At 36.1% G+C, this 20,754-nt stretch overlaps 1 protein-coding gene across 2 annotated transcripts in view; it reads left to right on the top strand.

The window, feature by feature from the left end:
* LOC129247702 (uncharacterized) overlaps positions 1 to 18,509 on the top strand; it is a 117,289-nt gene extending 98,780 nt beyond the window's left edge. For both annotated transcript variants that reach the window (XM_054886954.1, XM_054886953.1), the window contains one exon: positions 17,851 to 18,509. In XM_054886954.1, coding sequence (XP_054742929.1) covers positions 17,851 to 18,003 — 153 coding nt within the window. In that variant the 3' untranslated portion in view covers positions 18,004 to 18,509. The remainder of the gene's footprint in view (positions 1 to 17,850) is intronic.
* Positions 18,510 to 20,754: the final 2,245 nt, after the last annotated feature.

The following is a 20,754-nucleotide window of genomic DNA, read 5'->3' as shown; positions in this document are numbered from 1 at the left end:
TTCTAGTAGTCCACAAAAAGCGCCCATAAATACCAATATACTTGCTGAAATCGGTTTAGATAGATAGACAGATCCAATTTGAGGTCTGCATTTCGACTTCATGGTCTTTTGGGCGCTCTACTCGTTATAGTACCTCACCCAAACCAGTTCCTTTATTAAACTTAAGATAGAGCTGGGTTGGACTGAGCGTACCCACCTTTCTTGTGGCTGCAATTGGCTGAGCTGTTGAAATCGGTTTACAATTTAAAAAAAAAATTTGCAAATTCTTACGTTCTTATGTACGCACTTGGACTTTTTATACATTAAGATAAATATTTGCCTGTCGTCAAATGCTTTTGATTTTTATATTTTTTATATTTGAGTTTCTGCTATTGGAATACGAAGTTCAATAAACTTAGTGAGTGAATTGCTCTCAACTCTTTTTTGAGTACCTATACAAATACTTACATTTACATGCACGCATCACTTGACTCATTTTGCCACAGCGAAGCGTTTTATAGAGTGCGCTTGGGAAAGTGTTTGCCGTTGGTGCGTTGTCTTCTTGAGGGTACTTGACTTCGTTTTTTATGAAAGCGTTGAGTTTCTTTTATCGTCGAAATGCAACTTTTTCATCGCGCGCATATGTATGTATGGGTATAGTTGAAGAGTGAGCATATTTGGGCGCGAAGTAATTCATGAGTTATATTTATAGGATCTTTATGCACTTTTGTAGAGAAAATAGCAATTTCTGTACCTTATTTTTTGCTTGTATGCAAATCATGATGAAAGTTCTGGTCAGCATACATGGCGATTTTCGGTTATTATTTCTCAATAAGGATAAACTAGATTCTGTTTTTGCCGTCAGAGCAGTTTAATTTTTATATTTTGTAATTTTGACAGTGATGTACAGGATCGATTTGCGATAACATTGATTCATATATACAGGGTGTGTACGGTATATGAGGACAATTTGAGATTAAATCTAATTAGCTTTTATTTGAAATGAAACTTCACGAACTTTGCACGCAACATTAATTTATTATATTATATATCTTGATATAAAAGCATTCATTCACATTTTTATTAGCTGGAATGACCCTTTCGGTCCGAGTCCGGAAACATGCCCGACATTCTTTATTCATATTGACCGGTATTAATTGCAGCCTTCAGAGAAGAAATGGTGTTATAGGAACGCTTATTAGTTTCATGCTGACCTATGCTCCATTACGCAGTAGTCCAGGGTATTGAGGTTTGAGGAGTGAGGCGGCCATAAGTTCAGAGTTATGTGGTCATGGAAATTTTAACTTTGTGTGAAGATGCAGAGTTTTGGTGAAAATCGTGTGAGCTGTCACCGAGTACACCATCGGTTCAGAGCTTAATTCTTGTCTCTAGAACCTCCATATATGTAGCAGAACTCATTCGAAATCGGTGAGTAAAGAAGTGTAGTCACATTCCCTTTGTTGCACATAGCACCTAAAAGTATAACAGTGGACAACAGAAACTCCTGCAGGATTGGAACATAGCCATCTGCTATTTCTGCGTTTGGTATTTTAATCTTGGTAAAGTCATCAGTAATAAACCAGAACATCTCAGGCGCTTCAGGGTGTAGTTTTGTTTAGAAGGCGTTTCGATCGGATAAGTCGCTGTTATTGTGTTTATACCGACATAAACTGTCTTTTGCGCATAACGTAGCATTCACACCGGAGGCCTTCATAGACACCTCGACGGATAAGACCCTCAGATACATTGAATTCCCTCGCAAGGGCTCTCATTGGTTTTGAAGGGTACTCGTCAATGATCGCTTGACTTGGTGAATAAATTCATCAAATCGGTCAGCGTCACTCCTTGTGTTTTTCAAAAGATTCTTCATCGTCGCCAGATGCTTCCAATTCATGGCGAATCTTCTGAACCGCCGCACTTAAGAAAATTATATTTTAAGTAGGTGTGATAACTGCATGCCTCCTCATTTCTTGAGTTAAGTTGTAGTCCTCCATGTCTTATGTGAAAAAGAGAAAAAGAAAAATGCTGGTTTCAGGAAGTTATCGCCGCATATATGCATGCCCTCAAATACCATATTCAGCCTGTATGTATATTTTGGTGCATTAATTAAACATAATGGTGGATCATGTTGTTTTCAGTATTTGGACATTTGATATATCTAAAAATTTAGATAATGACAGTTTATCTAATTTCTTAATTAAAACGTGTGGAAGTTTCTTTTCCTCACCTATTACTTTGGTCTTTAATAAATCCCGTTCTATGGGGTTATTAAACTAAAAATTTCGGTTTTTGCCCCCATATATAAGAGTGGAAACAAAAGCAACATTTTTAAATTGTAAACTTATCTCAAAACTTACTAGAATACCAAAGCTTTTTGAATTATTTAACAAGTATAAATTATATATTGCGCTCAAAAATGTACTTCGTTGCTGGTCGGCCCACTGTTACCAATGTAGCTATCTTTTCGAAGCACTGTACAAACTCTTTTGAGTTTGGTTGTCAAGTGGATATTACGAGGTTAGTTTGAAAAGTCCGTGCAAAAAGAAAAACTTCTTAATTGTTTGGCCTAAATCTGGTTTATTTTTCGACATAGTCTTCATTTAGGCTCATACTCTTCGTCCAACGCTATTTCAGTTTGTTGATCCTTTCCGAATATTATGATTTATCTAAGTTTGCAAAACAGACATTCGTTTCTGCAATCACCTCCTCGTTTGAATAAAATATTTTTCCCGTCAGCCATTTCTTCAAACTGGGGAACTAATTTTAGTCGAAGGGAATCAAAGGAGCCAAGTCTGTAGAATAGGTGTGATGTGAGACGACTTGGAGTTCTATTTTCATTAATTTTGCGACCACAACTGCTGAGGCGTGAGTTGGTGTGTTGTCGGGATGGAAAAGGAAAATCACTCGACTTCCTCGAATTAAACGAATGCCCAACACAAAGAAATATGACGATCTGGCTATTGGTGGGTGTGTTCTTCCAAAAGAAGCTCTAAGCTAAACATAACCTCGACATGTGCCAGTGGTGCCAAGTCCCTGATTTCGCATGGACTTTTCAAACGACCCTCATATATACACAGATTTTTCTAAGGCATTTGGCAAAGTATCACTAGTATTTGAATTGCTAAGCTCTCGTAAATTGACTTTCATTTAAAATTTCTTGATTAGTTTAAATATTTTCTTAGTAATCGATCTTCAGTATGTAGTAAGTAAAGTAGTGAGTAATGCTAAATTCTATCCATTTGTTGCATCGAAAGGTGTTCCAGTATTCTTTTTATTTCTATTGTTCACTAATTAATTTTCTCAATGCTTTGTGAATGCTTTTTACTCTGTGGGCAAAAAGTAAGGGGAATTTATTTGTCAAACTTCGCGGGATTAAAATTTCGCTCTAGTTATTTTTTTCATGGGTTGGTAGCACTGTTAATAACATGTGGGCCAACTTTCATGTGAATGTCATTTTCAGTAATATATTTACGCTTGTGTTTACCAAACGACCAAGAGAGCATTTTTCGATTTTTACAATGTCTGATTTGATTGAGCAGAGAAGTGCCATCAAATTTTGTTTGCGAAATGAAATTTCGGCTGCAGAAACGTTTAGCAGAGAGGGAGTCGAGAACGTGTTGATGACTTGGAGCGCTCCGGACGACCATCGACGTCAACAGATAACCAACACGCTAATAAAGTGGATGAGTTAGTGCTCAAAAATCGTCGGTTGACTGTTAAAGACCTTACTGATATGATCGGAATATCAGAAGGATCTGTGAAAACCATTTTGAAAGACCATTTGGGCCGTCGAAAAGTAAAATCTCGTTTGGTACCGAAAACTCTCAATTTCTTGGAAAAAAGTCGTCGCGTTGATGTGTGTGAAACAATGCTTTCAGACTATCAGGACAAGCTCAAACGCATCATTACGGGAGATGAGCCTTGGATTTATGCTTACGACCCTGAAACAACCGACCAATCAAGCGAATATCGTGCTAAAGGCGAGGCCAGACCGAAAAGAGCACGTCAAAGTCGTTCAAAAATAAAGGTCATGATGACAGCGTTTCGAGTCGATTGAGGAGATAAAAGCTGAATCGAAGAAGGTGCTGATGGCTATACCGGAAATGGACTATTTGGCATGTTTCGGGGATTGGAAAAATCGTTGGCATAAGTGTATTTCATCGAGAGGGGATTATTTTGAAGGGGATGAAATTAATTTACAAGAATAAATAAAGATTTTTCATTTTACAACCAAATTCACCTTACTTTTTGCCATAGTAGTATATGCCGATGGTTTAAAGGTCTGCCTAAGAGTACATGATTCTAATGAAATGCTCACTTATAGGAGGATCTCGATAACTTCTTGCAGTTGGTGCAAAAAAAGGGGTAATTCTTTAATCGTAAGAAAATAACTTTTACGAAACTTCGCTCTTATTTTTTATCGTCGTACCATCTTGGACCATGAATTGACTCTGGTTTATGAGATGATCTCATACAAAACTTTACTTTAAGTCTAATAAATTTTGTGGCTGTGTGGCATGACCCATAGTCGTCAGAAAGCTGGTAATCGCCAATGTCCATGCCTCCAATAATAGTTCAAGAACATATTTAAAATTTCGATTAACTTTTTCATTCTGGAGCAAGTACCCAAAATTTTGACAAATTTTAATACTCCAATTTCTTGGCAAAATTTAATTATTTGATTTATTAATTTGGCGAGCAAAGAACATCCATCCAAAGGAGCGCTCCTTCGATCGAATTGCGGCAGCTGTCAAAAAACAATAAAGAAAAAAGAAAAAAAATAAACTGAACTGAACTTGCAAGGCCCTGCACTATTCATAAATATTCGATAAGAAATTTTGCCTAATAATTGAAATGAAATACTAGCTAAATAGTCACTAAAACGTCTTACCTGCACACATGCACACACGCACTTATGCATATAGTAATTGCCTTTTGGTGCAGCATTTTACATGCAATTACTTTCCTTTCGATATCCATGCACAGAAGAGTTACATACACGAGTATGTATTCGTACTGGGCCAAATCAGATATCCTTCAAATCAGAAATGCAACCAATCAAGCGAATGAATGAGATTTCCATTTCGCCAACCAAACACTTTTACCGCACACTTTACATACTAACCCACACATGCACACAAATAGTGTAGGCACTTTCGTCACGATGGAGTTACACGCTGACTGCCTGCATGTACGTATGTATTGATGCTTATGGATGTCTGCATATGTATATGTGTGTGCGTGTCTTCTATCTACATCAACGCTTAATATCTTCCATTTTGCATGCAATCATGCATTAATGCAGCTGCTCAATTGCGCATATTGCAGTTTGCTTCTGCGACTGGTGAGCAAACAAATTCAATAAATATATACACACTTATATATATACATATATATATATATATATATATGAATACATACATTCATACATGTGCACTCATATGTAACTACATATTTACAAATAAATTTCAATACTCGTGCATGAGTGTAAATTTTATTTCACACACCTATTCATATGAATTGCAATATTATATGTTTTTGTGTATTTATTGCAAGTTAAGCGTACAGTTTTAAATGCAATTTATATGCACATTTCCTCTATCTCGCATGCATATACTCGAATACAGTATTGTGCATAATCGGAGCAATTTTTCCCTATACTCATTTATTGACTAAAATTGAATTCGTTCACATTATTCGGCTAGCATTCAATAAATTATTGTGAAGAATCGTTTGAAAAATTAATAAATAATTGGCGCTTACACCCCGTTTGTTTGTTTTTGGCCGAGCTCCTCTTCCTATTTGTGGTATGTTGTTCCACAAGTAGAGGAGCCTGCAGTTTTAAGCCGGTAAGACAGATATTTTTTATGAGGAGCTTTTTAATGGCAGAAATATACTCTGAGCTTTGCCGTTGCTTGCCTAGAGGCGACCACTATTAGAAAAAACGTTTTCAATCATTTTGGTATTTCATGCGCGGAAATTCGAACATATGCACTTTCAAGTGGTAGTCACGCGCCAGCCCATTCGGTTAAGGCGGTCGGCTTGTATATATATATACTAGCAAACCCCGCCCCCTTCGCTGGGCACACTAAAATAGAATAGATATGGTTTAGAACAGAAAATATACGGTTTTCATATTATTTATTTCTTTATTCTTTATTCAATCGCTTTGGCATAAACAATATTTTTTGTTTTTCTATTTGTTTTTGAGTAAATATAAAATACAAATTGAAAATCAGGAAAAAAGAAGATTGTTTTTAAATTTCAAATCAACGCAAATGAATAACTAAGAAACAACCGTCTTTTTCCTGATCATCCATGAATTTTTCGTTTCAATTTATATGTTTTATTAAGCATTGGAGCTTTTTTAACCATTATCCATTTATATTTTTCAAAAAAAAAAAAAACCGAAAAAAATTGTTTTTTCCACGAACACATAATTTCATTCGGATTTCACATTAAATTCTCAAATTTCGTAAGAAATTATTCACTGTTCCAAAATCCACTCCAAAAAAATTCACAAACAATTTTTACATGTTGCACTTACGCTTTTTCCTTATGGCATCCAAATCAGAAAGAAATATTGACACATTGTAACTCACACTGTCAATTTGACAGTTCAGTTCCGCCCCAAGCGTTAAAAAAGTAAGCGACATTATGGCTGGCTCAAAAAAACGCTGTACCCGTTGCCAGTGCTCCGAATTACAACCAAACTTTACGAAACCCATTTTCAATACTTACTTAACAATGTGCGTAAGTTTGGTTTAATTCGGTGCAAAGACACGGCGGGTCCACGTTTTGGCATATATTTCGAGACCCTAGTCATCAATAGGTATGAAAATTACCCCGTATTAAAGCACTTATCAACAGCTTTCATTTGATATCCATATTGTACAAACACATTCTAGGGTCCACGTTTTGGTCGCTATCTCGAGACCCTAGTCACGGAGCGGATGGAAATACTCTGAACTAAAGCATTCACCAACAGCTTCCATTTGATACCCATATTGTACATACACATCCGAAGGTTACCCGGGTCCACGTTTTGACCTATATCTCGAGACCCTATCTACCAATAGGTATCCATACTATACGGAAACCATCTTCAATACCTACTTAACAATGTGTGTAAGTTTGGTTTAATTCGGTGCAAAGTCACGGCGGGTCCACGTTTTGGCATATATTTCGAGACCCTAGTCATCAATAGGTATGAAAATTATCCCGTATTAAAGCACTTATCAACAGCTTTCATTTGATATCCATATTGTACAAACACATTCTAGGGTCCACGTTTTGGTCTCTATCTCGAGACCCTAGTCACGGAGCGGATGGAAATACTCTGAACTAAAGCATTCACCAACAGCTTCCATTTGATACCCATATTGTACATACACATCCGAAGGTTACCCGGGTCCACGTTTTCACCTATATCGCGAGACCCTATCTACCAATAGGTATCCATACTATACGGAAACCATCTTCAATACCTCCTTAACAATGTGTGTAAGTTTGGTTTAATTCGGTTCAAAGACACGGCGGGTCCACGTTTTGGCATATATTTCCAGACCCTAGTCATCAATAGGTATGAAAATTACCCCGTATTAAAGCACTTATCAACAGCTTTCATTTGATACCCATATTGTACATACACAACCAAAGGTTACCCGGGTCCACGTTTTGACCTATATCTCGAGACCCCAGTCACGGAGCGGCATGAAAAATACTCTGTACTAAAGCATTCACCAACAGCTTCATTTGATATCCATATTGTACAAACACATTCTAGGGTCCACGTTTTGGTCTCTATCTCGAGACCCTAGTCACGGAGCGGCATGAAAGATACTCTGGACTAAAGCATTCACCAACAGCTTCCATTTGATACCCATATTGTACATACACATCCGAAGGTTACCCGGGTCCACGTTTTGACCTATATCTCGAGCCCTATTTCCAAAATAAAATATGATCCATGTTACTCGTGGATGATGTAGCTTTCGAATGGTGAAAGAATTTTTAAAATCGGTCCAGTAGTTTTTGAGCCTATTCGTAACAAACAAACAAACAAAGTTTTCCTCTTTATAATATTAGTATAGATTAGTATAGATAATTGGCGCGTATACCCTTTGTGGGTGTTTGGCCGAGCTCCCCTCCTATTTGTGGCGTGCGCCTTGATGTTGCTCCACAAAATGGAACAAATGGAACGGCTTGTATAATAAAATAAAAAAAAGAGGTCGTCAATAGGTCTGTGGAAATCCTAAGCAACTTTTGTCAATTTGAATAGTGAGTTCTACAGCTCTGTTAGTCAAGACTCATACATAATTTTACATAACTTAGATCAACCTACCATACCGGCATCCAGTGTTTCTGGTAAGCCTAACTGCACTTAACTTAGAAAACATAGAGAGTTATGGCCTTCCGATTTCTAATGGTGCTCACACTCACCAACGTAAACGTACGCCCGTGTCAGCTGATACGATGAAACTAATGAGAGCCTCATGTACATAAATGAATTCTCACCACCGTTCCGTTCCGTAGAATCGTAGAATTTAGCGCAGGATTTTGGATAGTTTCCGTAAAATCGTGTCAGCTGATCTCTCTCCACACAGTACATTTCGAAATCATTTACAAAATAAATTTGTATTAAATTAACATAAGAATTAACTAATTTTTATTAAAGTATGGAAATGAGTCAAACCGAAAATAAAGATAAAGCAAGCAATTAACTAAACAAAGCATTGTAAACTTTGATCAAAAAGTTCTAGCTGGGCATTCTAGCTGGGAAACAACCTCTAATTTTCTATGAACGCCCTAACGCTTGGCTAACAGAGCTCTTATGCAAATCCCCTTAATTACAGTTTTTGTTATTTATAAGTCTCACAAACTATATTGAAGATGTAGGTTTGCTCAGAAAACCGTTTTTATTTGCCATTCATTTGAGAAGGTGGGATGGGAGTGTTGGAATTCCGCTCATATTTATTCCTCATTTAATTATAGTTTATCAATTTATTCGTATTTCTAGCTCTTTAAAACTGTTGACTGCGCAATAAACTTCTATGAGGATAGCCAAGCGGCTATAAAAGCGATAAAATCATACTATGTATAATCGAAAAATGTCCTTGAATGCAAGGAAGCAATCAACAAGCTCGCTCGTAACCGCAGGCTTTGTGCTTATTGGATTCCTGGACATAAAGGCATAGAGGGAAACGAGACAGTGGAAGGAATAGCTAAAGAAGACGCGAGACTTGCAAGGGATCTAATAAGTCAGATACTTAAGCCCCTGCGCAAAATTCAAAAAGAACTGCTAAGAAAGGCGAACGGGAGATTGTCCTAGTTTAACCAATTGTAAAGTTGTTAGTACCATATGTAAACGCGCATATGATGATAGGTATATTGAATAGGTTATATGGCCCGATAGAAGGAACTGTAGAATTTTACTGTGTATACTATCAGGGCACTGCCTAGCTGCAGCACACACTTACAAGCTAAATTTAACAATTAAAGACGGCTGCAGAAAATGTAACGAGCCGAGTATAAAAGAAGCCTTGGAGCATCTTCTATGCTACTGTTCGGCTCTTTCGAAAACAAGACTACGCTACCTGGGTACTCACACCTTTGAAAGGCTGGAATCTATCCCTGAACTGGAGCTCGATCGACTGCTAAAGTTCGCGAACAGTACGCGCATCTTAAGTGATGCTATGCTATTTTCGCTAAGCAAGACTCTGATGAAGAAATACATTATTTTTATGCAATAAAGTGCAAAAAGCGGTCAGAACAAAAAAAATTCCAGCGATTTTTCCGCTACTTCATGCATGAGCTAAGAAACTTCGGATTCGAATTTTGTCTAAAAATTCAGATCAGGTTAGGTTAGGTTTGGCAGCCGCATCGCGTATAGAGACAACGTTGCCACTTAGACCACGTGATGGGTCCGTTGTGAGCCGCGGGGGCTGGGCTACATTTCCCTCTCCATATTGAACCATCCTGAGGTTTTGACAAAGCGTAAAAGATTGTTGATTCCTAAAGTTTATAGATTATCTATATTCGTTAAGAAGTAGGATTTTAAATATCGGTTCCTGTTTCTGGCTAAAGCTGGGCATGTGCAATAAAGGTGTTGAATTGTTTCCAACTCCTCTTTATTTCTGCAGCGACGACAGAAATCATGCGTGTAAACGCCTAATCCCCTTGCATGATTTCCTATGAGACAATGTCCTGTGAGGGCCCCTACTAAGGTCCTAATTTGAAGTCTACTCAATTTTATAATAATCTTGGACACACGTAGATTTAGCCTTGGCCATGTTTGTTTAGCAATTTCACAGGTGATAGCGCTAATCCATCTTTGATTTGCAGAACTGATTAGTCTGTCCTTAATAAGAAGCTTAAAGTTGCGAATGGTACCTCCATAAAATTTCTTATGTTTGGTGTACAGGTACCTTCTCTTGCAAGTTGGTCTGCCCTACAGTTCCCTGGTATATCTCTGTGGCCTGGAAGCCAGCATAAGACCATACGATATTGCTTGGCCATCTCATTTAGAGATTGGCGACAACGTAAGACACTCCTTGATGTTGTTTGGAATGCATCCAGGGCTCGTAGGGCAGCTTGGCTGTCTGATAGAATGCAGATATCTGTTGTTGATATTCTGTTTATCTTTAACCATTTTAAGGCTTCGTGAAAGCTTGAATAACACTACAGTGATCCGGTAGTTTAAACGATTCACTAGTAGAAAGCTCTTCGCAATATAACCCTGAACCTACACCAGTGCCCATTCTAAATTCGTCCCTGTAAATCTTAACGGGTGTGTTGGGTGTAGACTCTTCTTCAAGCCATTCCAGTCTAGAAGGGATTTTCATTAGGAAATTCCGTTCGAAGCAGAGAATGGGAGAGTGATTATCACAGTCACAGGGTATATCCGTGTAGGAGTCTAAGATGGTTGAATGTCCATGTGTAACAGTCCTCCATTGAGAGCTCGCTTTGAGCCTTAAAGCGGAGCAGGCAGCCTGACTATTTGCAGAATAGATCTAGAGGTGGCAGATGTAGTATGATGTCCAAAGCCATGGATGGCGTAGTTTTCATGATTAAAAAGTTCAAAATTTAAATTAAACTTGCTGAAAGTTTATAAATTTGGCATAAAGTTTAAAAATGTATATAAAATATAAAAATACACAAATAAATAAAATAAAGTAATAAAAATATAAAAAATTATTTATGAAAATAACAAACAAATTTTAACTGGAAGAAATTGAAATCTTAAACAAAAAAATCATCATGCGCTCACAACACAAAATATTCAGCGCTTTGCTTTGGGAATAAAATTAAATACATTTAATAAAACACTAAAACACTTTGAATTTAGGATACACAAAGGGAAGCAATTTCTATTTTTAGTACACAAGTAGCGAAACACATAACTTAACGTGAGGAATAATTAATTTCTAAAATCGTTAGTGGTTTCCGTCTAATGCAGTTTCAAAATTTATATATATGTATATGTATTTTTAGTCATGCAACCAAATCCCTTGCTCGTAAAATTAAATAGTAAGTGGCAACACCATTCAAAAAATTATTTTTAATTAAAACGGTTTCTATCATAATTTGCGTGCAACTCTCATCCTAATCTGCATTCATTTGTACTCTTGTTAAATTTTCGCCATAAAATTTAGATGGCAACTCTATACACACATAATTTTAATTAAAGCTTTGCTCATCATTTTGAACAACTTTTCTTTGATGCCCTTATTCCATTCTCACTAAATTTTGTTATGAATTTAAATTTTTCTTTAAAATTAGATGGCAACATCTTTTAAAAATATTATTGGGTTAAAGCTATTTTTACATATATTCTTTTGCAATTAATTTATATTTGCAATCAATTTCTTAATTAGAAAACAAATACAGATGGCAACACCAGGTATAATATTTCTTAAAACTTATTTCGACACCTTTTATCTGATATCCTTGTTTTAGTATTCAAATGAAATTTATCATAAGTTGCTGTTTTTGCAATAAAAATCCAGTGGCAACGCCAGATAAAAATATTCAATTATTAAAGTTTGTTTAACATTTTTTCATGGCATACCAATCCTTATCAATCAAGTTAAATGTGTTATAAGTTGCTATTATTAGAATAAAATTCAGGTGGCAACGCTATACAAAAATTGGCTTTGGAAAAAATGTTTTTTTTTTCTTAATATTTTTTTAATCACTCTTTTTTAATTAATCTCTTTCAAATACAAACAGGTGGCAGCACCTTGCTAAAATGCACTACACGCAAACCATCTCTGACCTATAAGCCTTTCGCTCTCCGATAGTTAATTCAACTGAGCGACCCGTATCTAAATCTAGCCAAAGGCGGTCACTTCAGCAGGATTTCCTTGTAAATTAGTGGGGGCGTTTTATGCTGCCATAATGAGAACTACCACCCCTAGGCTTTCTAACGGTTTTGCGTTTGTTCTTAAGTGATGTTCTTTCGAATAAGTTTTCTATGTATTCTCATACGTATTTGTAGAGATATATCTGCTATTATCACTTGAGTTGAACTTCCGCCGCATTCTGTTCAATTGGTGATTAATTTTTTAACCAATTTAATCTTTAAATAGGAATCGGAAAACAAATTATGGTACATATTTTATTATGATTATTTATTTATATACTTTTGAAACAAAATTTCATATGAGTCAGTAGAAAATTGTTGCTTAGCATTTGCACAATACTGTAGTATATGCACGTACAAACATATTTTTCAATGCTGTATTTGTATGGTTTATTTCATGTTCGCTTGCAAAAAAATCATTTAAAAGCGTCGTCTGATCATCTAGAAATACAAAACACGCCGCAACAACAGTTATTAAACTGGCGGAAACAATAAAAAATAACAACAACATATTGGACGCATAAGTAAGATTGGAATACAAATGAAAAACAAAAGCAATAAAATAAACCATCGTATAAATAGTAGATTGGTGGTAGTGGTTGCGCCGGCTGAGGTGGTAAATCATTGAAATTTATTGGTGGATACAGTTAGGCGTAAGCGCCTAGGCGCCAGGGATTTGCAACTATTTTACGGCTTTGCATTGTTTGTGCATATACCACACATTCTTATATATACACCCATGTATGCAAGTATATGTGGGCTTTTTTCTGCCTATGTGTGTGGGTATTTTGCCTCTCTAATTGAATTTCGGATTGTTTTGGTGCACTGATTCGTTACATATTTAAGTTTTTTAAAAAGTTGTTATTAAATTTTCATTTTATACAGATTCTCTCAGATTATATCTTAGAGACATTTTTCGAGATATAATTCCCTAACACATTTTAACTCTCTATCAAAAAGAGTCAAGCGACCATTTCGTACTCGAGTTAATGAGTTCATATTTCTATATAAATGACATATATCGATCCCTCGTCTAATTTTACTATCAATTACACTCAGAATTCCACTTTAACTATTTTTTACTATTCACTATTTGAATCTTTGCTAGGCTATCAAATTATTTTTTATTATATGGCTCTGGTATTTACATCCTGAATTCGAATCAATGAATTTGAAAACTTTGTAGTATTATAATTCTTACAAAAGTTACAAAAATTGGGCCAATTCTTTCTAATAAATTGGCTTAGTAAATTTTATAGTTTCGTCGACTTAGATAAATTGTATGGCTTATCACTTCGTATATTCGCTTGTAATTAGAAACTATCATCCTGTTATTAGTCATATTTTTGCTACCTAGGCTCCGGTTTGAAACTCTGCTGACCAGATTAACCAAAGAAGAGGTGAGGTATAACGCCGACGCCATTTGTAGATCAAGTTTTTTTCACTCTCGCCCCAGCGCAAGTACAATAATTATAATAAAATATAGCTGTTAAGTCAATCGATCAAAAATGAAGGCCAGTAGGTTTAAGCCGATTCCGAACGGCAAATGGCTGTTTTTAAAAGGAGCTGTTTCATAGCAGAGATACGAGTACACAATATTTAGCATTTACGAGTATATGCGCCTAGAAACATTACATTTTTGACGAGTAAAGGTAAACTATATCCGTTTAATTTGATTGCTTTTTGTTGTATACTTTATACTAAAAAGTTATTCTAATACTCTTTGAGTTACAAAATAAGTGGTGAACTCATTCAAGAAATATTTTTTAAATAAAATGTTCTAGTTGATTTATCTATACTATTGCTTACCATTTGCCTCTTAAAAGTTAGGTGGCAACACCATACAGAACGAATTTTAATTAAAGCTTTAATTATTCCTTTCAACGTTTGATGCCTACATTCTAACCTCTAATTTAATGTAGTTATACATTTTAATGTTTCTTTTTTTAATTAGATGGCAACGCTTTTTAAAAATTTAATATTATTGGATTAAATCTATATTTCCTTTATATTGCTTTAATTTGGTACCTATGGTATATATCACAATATTATATGGTAAATGTGTTAAAATACTAGTTTATAAAATCAGGTGGCAACGCCATCAAAAATAGCTTTTGGATTGCATTTTCCTTAAAGAAATTTGCATTCATATTCATGCAGTAATACTTACGTCTACTTAAAAAATTATATTATTTTTTAAATACAAACAGGTGGTAACACTAAGCTAAAATAATAGCTTAGTTTAAATGGTTGCCCATGCAAGGGCCCATTTAGACAAAAAATCAAATTCGGTTTTTCCGGTATCATATCCAGAGGAAAACACAGAGGAAAGTAGAAAGGGGCGGGGATTGGGTGAGGTGAGGATGCAAGCGAACGATGACCGAATTGTAATTGCATTAACCGTTTCAAGCTACTGATGAAATTTATCAGATGGGTGATATCTAAATCTGCTATAACCGAAGGTGGGACAAGAAAGTGAAAGATGCTAGAATCTCAGCTCGGCGAAACCAGCACAGCTGAGAAAAAGGTGCTGAGATAATTTCACCTCATCCTCCAGACAGCAGCTGTAGAAACAATTAGAGCAGTGCGAGAAACAATTGGACAGTGCGGCTTTAATAGCTTTAGACGCTCCGTTGAGCACCTCTGACCAGAAAGATATCTCAACTTTGTATATATAAGCGAGAACACAAAGGGCCAACTTTATATGTTTCTGTAAGAATCCAGTGCTCGCTGAGTTGAGGCGTAGCTCTGACTTTCTAGGAGAAGACTCCGGGACTTCAAGGGATCTTCTATTCTCTTATTTGGCGCGGAATTCGTTTCGAGAGTCCCCTGTTTAGCTGGCTCATCTGCCCAGCAATTTTCCGCAATGCTATGACTCATATAAGCTTAATATCGGTATTAGAATGCAGTCGATGGAGAAGTTAAGCATTTCTCAACTAATTTCGAATGCACCTGTGTGGGTAAATGTTTACCACTCTGACAGCACGAATAAGTGCTGCCACACATAGCAGTTTTCGAATGAAGTAAAAACTACAGGGCATCAGTTTTTGAGTAATACCCTTTTGAAGAAATCTTCTACGTTTTTATAGGTATACATATGAAAAAATTACACAAAAATTTACAGAAAGAAATATTAAAAATCAATTCTAATTTTGAACTACATTAAACTGACAGTATAATGTATACCAAAATTAAATGGGCGACAAAAATGGATATAGAGAATTTGAAATTTTGATGGAAAAATTTTTTAATTATGTAAAAAGCAAGAAATTTTGACTTATATTTTTTTTTGTTGAAATATGAATATGAACCATATTTTTATAAAAATAAAAAAAATAAAAAATAAATAAAACATAAAAAACTAAAATAAAAAATAAGTAGTCAAAACTTTGTAATGTGTCGCATTCCTATTGGTGCGAAAGATCACTTTGGCAATCCATTTCACATTTTTTCATCTCTCCGTTTCTCTCTCATTCGCCAATCAACACCTGCTAATGGCAGCATTTAGTTCTTTGCTATTTAGTCGTTGACGAAAGCGGATGGACGCCGCAAAAAACTAGTTTTTCAGCTTCTGATTAATAAAACGTTGCTAGACAGCTTTACTTACTGGTTGCGAATTTGAGCTTTGGAAACAAGTTCTAACTGCGCATCATACTGCCGACGTCAACACCTGTTATTGTGAACACAGGTCCAAATGCTATAGTAACTCTTGCTGTTGCAACTCTCAACTCCACCCTTTCTGTCGTTATAAAACATAGATTAATTTAAAAAAAGTTTAATTATCTTCGAAATATGTACTAAGAACGTTAAAGTTTTCTATTCCATCGCATCATACACATCGCGCTTGCTATTGATTAACTTAAAGAAAGTAGGATATCGATTCTTGCTCTCGCTTTCAATGTTTGCTCGTTGGTTTTCAATGTAGTTAAGAGTGACATTGATTGCCTAATTTTGCTTGAAAGTGTTCATATTTTTACATCTTCAAGAATTCTGCCCTTTTCTATCTAAATAAGTTCAATATACATAAATTAAGCTGGCACTATGTGCGCTTCGTGGTTTTAATGAGATCTGCAATTCTAACTCGCTAGATTTTTCAATTTCAAAGAAACTGAACTATATTTTAGTTCATTTAGTCGTAAGTTTGTAATTTAATAATGTACAAATTTTCATTATTCTTTAGTTTTCGTAGTCAGTTTGAAATCATGTTTTCTTGGCTTCTTGAAGTAAATAAAAACTAATTATTAAATTGGGTGCCCGTTCTAAAACCTGCTCCCCAGACATTGTAAATATTTGTATAAAGTTCTTTATTCTACTATTTTAAACTCGAATGCAATTGTATAGAAATATTTTTGCATGAATTGGTATTAAATAATATATTGAATTTTAAAGTAATATATTTGTTGGTTTGTTTATATAAAAAAGGTGAATTCAAATTCATTAAAACCAAATAAAAAGCTCCAAAATATTGTTTCTAACAGTGAACTCAATACAAATATACACATTTTTACTGTGATTAACTGTAAAATAAGTAAAAACAAACTATAACTGCTTGAATTAAGTAAAGTAAAGGGTGTTTTTTTAGCTGCTTGAGAACTAAGGATATCGATAACTAAGGTTTGACAGCTGAGAATGGCAAACAGTGTTGACATTTCTGCTCAGTAAGATTTGGCAAGCCATTATGCATCGTTTAACGCCAGAGGAATGCATTCAAGTTATGAAAATTTATTTTGAAAAAAAAAAAAAATAATAATAATAATAAATCTATACGCGTGAAAAAATTGTGTTGAAGAGGACGCTGATTCGTCTTCATTCTCAATTTGTTGGCCTTTGTCCTTCGACTAAGTGAAAATTTTTACGTAAGAATCTCGGCTTACATGCCAGCTCGTGCAAGAATCGAAGCCAAATGACCATCGTTTGCGTCGCATTTTTCTTGATTGGGCTTATTTAGAGTTATCATTCAGAGAGTTATTGGAGAAAGTAGTCAGAAATTGGACTGATCGAATGGGCCAATCAAAAAATAAACGCCATGAAATTATCTGCCAGTTTATAATAAAAAAGAATTCATTTCAATAATGTTTCTGTTTTGTATTATCATTTTCATTTCTCAAGCTCTTAAAAAACACCCGATATTTTTGATTTTTACCCTAGATAGGTGGCATAAAATTAATCACCCTATTTTAGTGTTAAATATTTTTTGCTAAATCAAAAAATAAAAAAAAAATTATTTCGTGTGATGGAAATCGTTACTGCCTACTTGACAAGTGTCAAATGGGATTTACGTAAGACGGCATTTGCAAAAATTGTAAATCTCCGGTAGGGTGATTAATTTTGCGCCATCTTGTCCATAAGTGAACACTCCTATATGCTCTGATATGTTCCACAGACGCATTGTTTGTAACATTTGTACAGTTCCAAGTGCATGAGCACTACTAATTACAGCCCAGTCTGATGCAAAGGCATATATTATATAATATTATATTTTTTTCTTTCCTCCCTTTTTCATGCAGGATCAAGAAGGTACCAAAGTGATACCCGAAGAGACCGATCTAAATAGCTCAAAGATCACCGTCTCTAGCCAGGATGAAGTTAAGACACACCACGCCAATGGCAAGAGATCGAGTATATCAGAGGATCGAAATGACAAGGATGATGCTACATGATTTGTAATTCCCATGCAGCAATGTCTACATAATACATTCATAGAAAAATTTGTATATGTATATGAAAAGAGTGATATTAAATAAATGCAAGAAAGAAATAATTAAATGCAAAACAGAAAATTATGAAATTCTCAAAATAGTTTGTTACAAATCATTGCAAGAAAGAAAAGCATATGTATGTATATATAAATGTATGTAATAATTCATTTCTCGGTTTTACTGTTATATCATATGTACATGTTGAGAGATTAGCTTCCTTCTTGTTTGTATATTTGGAACATAGTACAGATTATGCATAAAAAGCAGCAAAGTATTTATAATTATAACTTTCGTTAGCTGTAATGTTGATTATTTTAGCAAAATGAAGTTGTTTTGTTTGATTTATTGTTTGTTAGTTTAAGCATCGAAAATCGCTAATATTTACATTTATTTCATAGAATTGATTTTATTATTGTCAAATTGTATATGTATGTATATATGTATTAAATATATTTGCTTTTTGAAAATTCTCTTATTCTCGTGAACTTCAAATATATTACAAAAACAAATATAATGTGATCTTATTTTTCAGCTACGCTTCTGCTTTTAGATTGAGATTACTAAGTTCGAAAATAAGGCGCCATTAATCGCCCACTGGCAAGACCGGTGGAACAGTTCACCAAAGTGTAGATGAACGCATTAGTTGATACCCATCCTTACGACGTGGTTAGAAAGGAGCCATGGGGAAACAAGCTACCAACTAACCCAATTTTATTTTTTTTAGGGGAAAATAAAAATGTCAGAAACCTTCAATTTGTATCATCACACCAATTATATGTGGTGCATACTCTCACTAAACTAAACCTCCCCTCTTCACACCCGGACTTAGGCCGAGTTTAACAAGGAGCACCTTCCTTTCCCATGCCAACTGGCGCCAGTTGGACATACCAAGTAAAGCCAAGTCCTTCTCCACCTGGTATTTCCAAGTGCCTTTCTTCTTCCTTTGCTACCAGCTCATAGGACCGCATTGAATACTTTCATAGCCGGAGCGTTTGTATCCATTCGGACGACATGACCCAGCTAACATAGTCGCTGGATCTTTATTCGCTGCGCTATGTCTCTGTCGTCGTAAAGCTCATACAGCTCATCGTTTCATTGCCTGCGATACTGGTGGTCACCAACGTGCAATCCAGAAATCTTCCGCAGAATCTTGCCATCGACCAAGCTTCTGCGCCATGCAATAGAACGGGCATGGTGAGAGCCTTAGAAAGTCACGGTTTTGTTTGTTGAAGAAGGACCATACTACTCAATTGCCTACTTAGTCCAAAGTAGCACTTACTGGCAAGCTGGTCCAACCCGGGATTGTATGTTTCAAAGAGATGGAGCCGTGATTCTGTCTATTCACCACAATAGGAACCTGCGTCCAGAGCCTCTACTTGGGACGTATGGAGGTAATACGTCGTAGATAGTCTCCAATTTCTTCCACTGTAGATGAGACCAAAAGGAACATCGAAAATGCGATAATGTCATGACCACTTCCGAGTTGTCACTGTGTGATTTAGTCGTGAGTGATAAACACAGTCGTGTGCGATTGTCGTCAGTTCGTCTCTATTCGACCTCTCCTGGAACTCTGCTTCTAAATGAATATAAGCTCAGGCGTCATCAGCCTCTACCTGCCGCTGTTGAAACTGCTACCTGTTTAGCCTTTCTTCATCGAGCTCACTCAGTGACCGCATCACCAACTTAGCAAACAGCATCCCAGCAGTGTTTTGAAATGCACATGATGTTTATTAGGTCAGATATACTCGGTTGTATGCTACACGCCAGGGTTAACTTCTCTTCCACCTAACCCAATTCCATTCAGCACACGGGATAGTTAGAAAGTAGCTCCATTGATATTCATAAACTGTCTAATCGGCATGAAGAGGAAAAAAGACGTTATACGTCTTTAACATCTTAAACCGTAAAAATGTTGTGGATGCTGATAACAGGAAGGGGTTCTGCGCGCTTGTAAAACATATTCATAGTGATTTAAGGTGTGCCGTGCTCAGAGGTAAGCAATAACTAGAAGCCTATGAGCTAACCAACCCCGTGAGGTAATACCATTTTGGCAGCGGGGAGAGTTGTAGATATGTTGAGAGGTGTTTACTACGTAGGTGTAGCCATGAGGTTGAAAGTCGTGCATACTGCTATGCCAGTACTCTTGGGAGTTTCCTCTTCACGGGTGTTATCCTGAAAAGAAACTAAGGTTAGAGGTTGCCCAGAGAGTAGGCACACAAATTAATCAGATTCATCCTTTGTGGTACTATTTCAAGGGAAATAAGGTGAAGAAAACCGATAGGACGAAGGCGAGTACGAGCGATAACCAAGATACTTAAACCTTAGCCCCGCGAGAGCAGGACATCTAAGGAAAAGGTGCTGAAATGATTCCACTTCATCCTCCATACAGCTGACGCAAAAAGGATTGGAAGGAATTCCGAGTATTAAGGCATGCATATCTCGAGGTTATTGTCCTATGAGCATATTCGCGAAATTCAAGAGCTGGGATTTTGTCATTCAGAGGAAGACAGGAGCAGACCGTAGGTGATTAAGGGGATCCCAATCCACTCCCTTCGCTCATACTTACTCAAACTACCTCAGAGGTTCCTTGTCTGGCCAGCTCATCCACCAGGTATTCCTTCGCAAACTACCTGAATGTTGGTAAGTATTTTGGAAAATTGGTAGGTATTTTGGCCCACTCGCAGACAATGACTTTTTTCAGCACCTAGAGAC

This window comes from Anastrepha obliqua, chromosome 5 (genome assembly GCF_027943255.1).
Source record: "Anastrepha obliqua isolate idAnaObli1 chromosome 5, idAnaObli1_1.0, whole genome shotgun sequence".
NCBI classification, from domain to species: domain Eukaryota; kingdom Metazoa; phylum Arthropoda; class Insecta; order Diptera; family Tephritidae; genus Anastrepha; species Anastrepha obliqua.
The sequence above is the reverse complement of the archived record's forward strand: the minus strand, read 5'-3'. Positions and strand labels throughout refer to the sequence as shown.